The 7,606-nt window shown below is 53.4% G+C and overlaps 1 protein-coding gene across 1 annotated transcript; it reads right to left on the reverse strand.

Annotated features, from left to right (window-relative positions):
* Positions 1 to 2,920: 2,920 nt before the first annotated feature.
* On the reverse strand, positions 2,921 to 6,996 carry SPATA3 (spermatogenesis associated 3). Its single transcript, XM_024740543.1, has 3 exons — positions 6,720 to 6,996; positions 5,050 to 5,224; positions 2,921 to 3,026 (listed from the first exon to the last, which is right to left on the reverse strand). Exons 1-3 carry the CDS (start codon positions 6,994 to 6,996, stop codon positions 2,921 to 2,923), a joined length of 558 nt encoding a protein of 185 aa, XP_024596311.1.
* Positions 6,997 to 7,606: the final 610 nt, after the last annotated feature.

The following is a 7,606-nucleotide window of genomic DNA, read 5'->3' on the forward strand; positions in this document are numbered from 1 at the left end:
TCCCCCCCCCCCGCCCCTTCCCTTTTTCTACCCAGCAGGCTGTGTGAACTACACTGTGGGTGAGACACGCACCCCTCCCTTGTGGACAGTGAGACACTTCGGGGGGCACTGGACACCGAGTTCAATAATGTGGAATCACGGCCCATTCCCGTTATCTTTCAACCCTCTGGTTAAGAGGGTCTTAGCGTGGAGCTGGCCAGTGTTAACATCCAACACTTGTCAAATATCTTTGCACACACAGGGCACTGACGTCAAAGCTGAGACTTTTTCAGGCACCCTATCAGCCAGAATTCCATGACATTTCGTTTTTATGGTATTTATATTTACTGTGAGTCTTTTTTTTTTTTTTTTGCTGTACGCGGGCCTCTCACTGTCTGTGGCCTCTCCCGTTGCGGAGCACAGGCTCCGGACGCGCAGGCTCAGCGGCCATGGCTCACGGGCCCAGCCGCTCCGCGGCATGTGGGATCCTCCCGGACCGGGGCACGAACCCGCGTCCCCCGCATCGGCAGGCGGACTCCCAACCACTGCGCCACCAGGGAAGCCCTATTGTAGTCTTCTTTATGGCAAAGGATAGGATTTTCCATTTATGGCCAGTTTGAAAAGAAATGCATTTAAGTTAAAAAGGAAGCTAATTTAAAGAAAATAAGTGATCGATCCCAAAACATAGCTTGACTATATTTTGACTTCTAGTTTACTAGTTTTAATAAAACTAGTGTTTGTGGGGATCATTTTGTAATGTATAGAAATATCGAATCACTATGTTGTGCGATGTAACTCACACAGTATTGTAGGTTAATAATACTTCAAAAAATATATTAAAAAAAGTAATATTCCAGATTTCAAAGGTCAGTAAAGTTCTGGGAATACTGAGTTAAAACATAGTGATGGTGATGTCGCTGCTATGTTGAGCGCCTGTTCTGTGCCAGGCCCCATGCTAAGTGTCTCACGTGCATTTTTTTTACCCAGTTCCCCCCAACCCCAAGTGAGAGCTGCAGCATTATTATCTCCATTTAACAAGAAAACGAGGCATCAGGAGTTAAGGGAGTTGCCCAGGCCCCAGAGATACTGGGTGTTGAAGGGGGATCTGATCCCAAGGCTTCTTGCCTCTGGAACCCAAGCTCACACCAGTGGGCTCTGCTGGAAGGAGACTCTAAGCCAAAACGCTTGAGATTGGGCGCCATCTTCACACTGCCAGTCGCCACCATCTACCCAACCCGTGACCAGGCCCTGCAGGGCTGCGCATCCCCTAGCTTGATCCTCACAACCATTGACCTTGGAGGTAGCTGTGATTCTCCCCACTTTAGAGATGCTGCTGACTCTCACAGAAGTCAAGTAACGTGGCCCCGAACACCCAGTGACCAGGCAGCAGAGTCAAGGCTAGCACCTACGGCTCCAACTCCAAAACCAGCGTCTTTCCAACAACCGCCACCTCCATGATGATAACAGCAACAAGACTCCCCCAGCTGGCCAGCTCTCTGCCCTCCAAGCACCTTGTCTCATACTCGTCTCATACTCCCAACGATCTCAAGCTCTTCCCTATGTACAGATGAGGAAACTGAGGATTTCAACTGCTGTGGAATTTTGTGAAGCTTAAGGTGCTTCTCTGCTCTTTCATGAATGTCCCAGGACCAGGCAGCAGAGCCCTTGAGGAGATGATGAGCTCTCACTGGAGTTTATTTTCTGGGCTGGGCTTCTGAGTTACCTTGAGCCTCTATTCCCACCACACGCCCTGCTGTGGCTGCTGGAGGCCTGGGGTGGATTGAAATGCTCCCATTACCCCCTGCCCCACCCCCATCACCACTTGTTAGGCATTCACCGCATGTGGACTTGACAATGGGGACAATTGGGGGTGCTCTTGGTACCCGCCCAGATCCCCTTTCTGGGCTGACACATCCATCACCCAGCTCCTGTGAATTATGAATGTTGGTTGCTAAAGGCTCAGAGCTGTCTCCTTCCTCAGGGACTTGTCCTCACCCAAATGGGAGCCGCTTTTTCACAAAGACATGTACTCCCCACCTCACCCTGTAGCCAATGACTGACTCACAGACGGGCATGAAAGGCCAACCCTCTGGGCTCACGGTGAGACCAACTCTGGTTGTAATTCACCCTCCAGAGCTCCCCAGGACTGGGCTAAGTGGACTTCATCTGAGACCTTGTCCTTGCTCCACTCCTTCCCCTCCCTCTCTTGCCTCCCTCACTTTTTTTCCTCCACTAAATCCTGTGCACCCAAATCCCTGTCTCAGGCTCTGCTTCTAGGGAGCCCAGCCTGAGACAGGGGAGGATTGAAGATGTTGTGGAAGGCATGCTCCCTGCCCTCAAGGATCTTGCAATACAGCGTGGAGACAGGCCACATATGTACATAAAAATCATCTGCAGTATGGGCTGGAATAGGCTGGAGAAAACAGTAATAACAAAGATGGGAGAAAGGCTCCACGGAACATGAAGTTCACAAAGGGTAGGTAGGGCTGGAAATGGTGTGACAGGCAGGGAGAAAGTTGGGAGGAAAGGCTCTGAGATGCATAGGACCCTCTGCCCCCACCTCTCCCATCTCCTCCTATCTGGTGTCCACGACTAGGGCAACCAACCCCAGGCCAGAGGAGAGGTGGGAAACTCTGTTTTGAAGATCCCACAATGGGTCTAGCATTGTCCACGAGTGTCCAGGGCTGCCTAAGAGAGATGTGCCAGTGGACCCTGAGGCCAGAAACAAGTCACTCAGTTGTCAAGATTCCCCTGAGAGGCTGGGGGTTTTGCCCACCCCTAGAGACCTCCTCCATTCAGAGAAGAGACAGACATTCCATCAGCCCTGGGCTGCAGGAATGGTGAGTTAGTGGGCTTCAGGATCACTCTGCAAAGGGCCGTGGGCACGAAGGGGGTCCACATACCTGCTGGGCCGCAGGCCTGGAGACTTGTTCACAAGGATTCAGTGATGTAGTAGGCAGCTCCCAGGGCTCCCAGAACCACAGCAACAGTCCCAAGGGTTCGGAACATGCAAATTATGATGAGTGGAATGTTTACTTGCAGGTTTTCTGCAAAGCAAAGCAGAAAGCCCACCGGTTGGGGGGCAGCTGGGATTTAGTGCCTGTCTATATGCAGGGGAAAGTGGAAATTGTGGGGTCCCTCAGGATCACAGGAATGTCCATCTCCCCCTATGGCTCCTCCTCTCAAAGGAACACAACTCCCTGCACCCCTCCCAATAAAGCTCTACCACAGGACCCCCCCAGGATCCGAGGATGGGCTGGCCTGGGATGCCAGCTCCCCTGGACACTCAGAGAGAAGGTGACAAAGGTAGTCAAGGCTGCCGTGTGCCAGGCCCTGTGCTAAACACCTCACATCCAGTGTCCTCCTCAAGCTTCACAGCCACCCTGTGAAGTAGTCCTACCATGTAGCTCTATTCTGGGGTTGAGGCATCTGAGGAAACCACATACCACACCTACCACAAAGGTGGTGGAAAAGCAAAGTATGTGATTATGCTAATAATTGCGAGGAAGGCTTTCACAAGATGCAATATCCATTTGGACAAAAATCCTACTAAAGTAGGGATTCTTATCTAATGTGAATGTGTACTTAAAGCCCAGAGTCAACATTCCACTCCACAGAGAAATGTAAAGATTATGGAAGCAGGTGAAACTTGAGCAGAATTAGGACTGCATCCCGGCCAGACTGGACTCTGCCCCTCCCCGTCACTTTCCTATTTCTGAGCCTTGCCTTGTGCCTTTTCCTCCTCCTGGAAAGCTCTCCCTTTAAAATAGGCCATAGAGGATGCTAAAATCCTTTTAGATTCAGCTCAGTTACAACTGATACTACAACGTCTACCTGGACCCCAGCTCAGGAGTGAAGCTCTTTGAACATCTCCTATAGGACACGTATCACTTCCTGGCCTGCACATTAGTTTCTAAATGTACGTATCTTAGCTTACCATGTGGACTGCACACTTTTTAAGGGTAAAGTTCCCTGTTTTGGTTTCCCTCCCAGTGCCTAGTATCCTTTTGCAGAGTCGGTTTTCCTACTTGTTGGTTTATGAATCCATGGCACAATTTGGCACTAAATGGACAGAAGCACTAAGTGTGTGGAAGGATAGCTGATCATGGTGGGTGGGGGGCAGGCCCTTCCTTGACGGGACTTACCAGGCAGTACGGTATTTTTAGCTCTGGCATATTCTCCCAACACACCTGGGTATCTGTTTGCCTCTCTTCATATGCCTGAGAGGTGGTGCTTTTCACGAACATACAAGAGAGCGGGTTTGGTGGGGCAGGGGCTGGGAAGAGGAGCCGGATGGGGATGGAGGACGGGTCGGCTCAGCTTCTGGGCTGGGAGATGCCCAGGCGGAAGGCCTCTTCTGTGGACATTTGTGAGACCTGAGTATAAGCGGAGCTGCCCTGGGGCCCAGAGCTGGGGGTAGGCGGAGGCCCCTCTCCAGCCCTTGTGCGTAGCCCTGCGCCACCGGAAAAGGTGAGGGACATCTTCAGTCCAGTTCCCTCAACAGGGATCTTCCCACAAGAGGAAGTGGCAGCCACCTGGTGGCTTCGTGGGAGAGGAAACGAAGGGCAGATGCTGCAGGCGATGCTGTGTGGGCCTCCGGGTCACGGACAGACCCCTGTGGGGCTGCCAGGAACAGCCCGAGACCCGCTGAAGGGGGTAGAGGTCTTCCTGGCACCAGGGGTTATGTGATTTACATCCGTATTTATCTCTAAATTCCAGGGGACGCTCATGTGCGGGTCAGGAGCCGGAAGCGTTGGGCTATGGCTCAGGCTGCGGAAGGAGCGACAGGGACTTTAGGATGGACTGCGGGGGCGTGTGCTGTGAGCAAGGAGGCTGCCTATGGAGCGACGAAAAATGAACCCCAAAGAAGCCATGCCCGGTAAGGAAGAAAGTCGTCACCTCTCCATGAAGGTGGGGTACCTGGGCCTAGGGCTAGTCAGAAAGGCCTGGGTGCCAACCCCCAGGACGTGGATTTCCTCTGGGCCTGGGAGTCCCGAGAGGAAGAAGTTACACACGACTGCTAATACACTGTGTGCCCCGAGGGCCCAGCCCCCCCACGCGCCCTAGGACCTGTAGAAGGTGAGGAGGTTTGGGAATCCTCTCCCCGGCATGGTCGGCCAGGCCCGAGGCAGAAGGACATCGAAGATGCGGCTATGGCACAGGCCCAGACGATGCCAGCAAGCAGAGCTGCCGGGACAAGCGGAACAGGAACAGAAGGAGCGCGGCCCCGCTCGCATCACAGACCCTGCTGGACAGAGAAGGAGAGAGGTGAGGGGCCCACTGCCTGCGGGAGGTGTCCACACCAGGAGTGGCGTGTGCAGAGGAGAGAGGACCAACTGCATGGGGAACTAGTTGTCTTCTAGACTGGTGCTACCTGGGAATAATACGAAGAACACCGACGTAACAGCTGACACCTGTACAGTGTTCTGTACGGCATTTTCCATCTCATTCAATCAGAACAATCCTGTGAACGGGAATATGGTTATTCTCAGCTTACAGATACGGAAACCGAGGCTCAGAGGATAGAAGAGACGTGCTCTGATAGCAAGGAGATGGAAGGAGTGGGCTTCAACGCAGGATTTCTAACTCAATTCTGTGCTCTTTCCGTGGAATTCACAGGAAGGGACGGCAGCAGGTGACTGTCCATCCTAGGAGAAGTGGCACTGAGATTCCTGCAACTGGAGTGGCCACGTTCCATTTCTCTGGGGCTCTCGGATTCAACCAGAAGACAACTGCTACTCCAGTGGACAGTCTTTGAAATACTTCCCCAAGCTCACCTCCCATTGCTGTCCTGGGCTGTGAGTCCCAGAGGAATGTGGACAGGTAATAATTGATTTTGCCTGTGTGAGTTCCCTCGACACGCTCCAATGCTCATTTGGACCCTGGATACCCAAGAAGATGGGGGAGCGCTTTCCATTGGACAGCCGTTCCATTTTCAGAGAGAGCTAACTGTTGGATTTTTTTTTAACGCTGAGCAGAAATCTGCCTTCTCCAGTGTTTTCCAAGGGTAAGTCACCAGATTTAGCAAATAAAAATACAGGACACCCGTGCAATATTCATAACACACTTATTATACTAAAAAATTATGTGTTGCTTATCTGAGATTCAAATTTGACTGGGTGGCCTGTATTTTACCTGGCAACCCTATCCAGGGACCCTTAGTCAGACATCTGAGGACAACATGGAACAAATCTACTCACATCTTCCAGCTGACAGACATATCCTCCAATTCCCTCAACCGGCTCTCACACACCAGAAGGTTCTTGCCTTCCCCCCACCCTTCTCATCCCCCCAACCTGGACTATCTTCCTTGGACTAGATCGCCGGGCATCCTTTACAGCACACAAGTGGCCTGATGAGGACAGAGTAAAGCGGTATGACCACCTCCCTTGTCCTTAACTGTATTCTTGTACTAATGCAGACTTGGTGGTCATTTTCTAGCAGCCACGTGGTACTTCTGAGTCCCAGTGAGCTAGGATTACCACCGAGCCATGCTGAATGTTAATATGTTTGCGAGGCTGTCTTCAGAGAGACTCAGTATGGTGAGGAATGACAAAACCCAGGAATCCTGGTCTCCTGGGTAAAAAAAAAACCCAACCCCCTCGCACTCCCCACGCACCGTTCCAGAACACACGTTAACCATGCATCACTACCCAGTAAGAAAAGTATCAGCCCCTGGGGCAGCCCTGGGACTCCATCAGCAGGAAGGCTAGAACCACCCGGGCAGGCAGGCTGCCCACCTGTTTTGCTGGATCGAGGGGATGCTTTTGTGCCAGTGTCTGGAGACACGACGCCCTGAGCCCAGCGGCTGACTTCGGGAGCTGGGAGAGCCTGGGGCACGGGCTGCGGGGGGATGGATTCACTGCTGGGCTGTGAGGTGACTCCAGAGCTGGGCGGTGGCGGGGTGGGCGGGGGGCTGGGCGGCTGCGGGCTGGATCCGGTGCCTTCGGAGCTGGCGTGCTGGGAGGCGGAGCCTCGGCGCCTGGCCTTCGACTTCTGCCCCTTGCCCTTCTTCATGGTGGGTCCTCCTCACCTAAACGTGCCCCTACTTGGATCTGCCTAATCTCCTGACTCCCTCCCCGAGGGGCTGTGTGCCCCTGCCCTGCGGGGAGGCTCTGGCATCCGTCCGAGCCCAGGGCCCACAGGAAAGGGTCACCCACACCCCTCCTGTGAGGTCACAAAAGCCAGGGTGGCTCCCACGGCAGGGTGCTGGGGACAGTCTTCTCTGCCGACAACAGCCTGCTGTCCTCCCTCCTCCTCGGCTCCTGCGGATGGGTGGAGAGCAGCTGCCGCGCCCCTCACGGACCTGGGCACCTGGCGAACGCTGGCCTCGGGGCCCGTGGAAACTTGGACGCCCACGATTCTGTCCCCCGAGCGCCTCCTTCAGGCATCTGCTTGCTGGTGTGTTCCTGAGTCCCTGTGTGCTGTTCCTCTTTAACACGCCCTGGCTGTGATGCTTGCTCTGTCACTGGTTTTCACATACACCCCCAAAGCAAACAAACGGACGAACAAACAACTTCACCATGCATTTTGTGAGTTTTAGGTAACTAAAGATCTGGGGGTCCGTGGAAGGCCCGCAGCCTTCTGCTATGTCAGTTGTCTCCCCCACCCCAGATTATCCTATATG

The sequence above is a fragment of the Neophocaena asiaeorientalis genome, unplaced genomic scaffold (genome assembly GCF_003031525.2).
Source record: "Neophocaena asiaeorientalis asiaeorientalis breed wild unplaced genomic scaffold, Neophocaena_asiaeorientalis_V1.1 scaffold388, whole genome shotgun sequence".
NCBI lineage: Eukaryota > Metazoa > Chordata > Mammalia > Artiodactyla > Phocoenidae > Neophocaena > Neophocaena asiaeorientalis.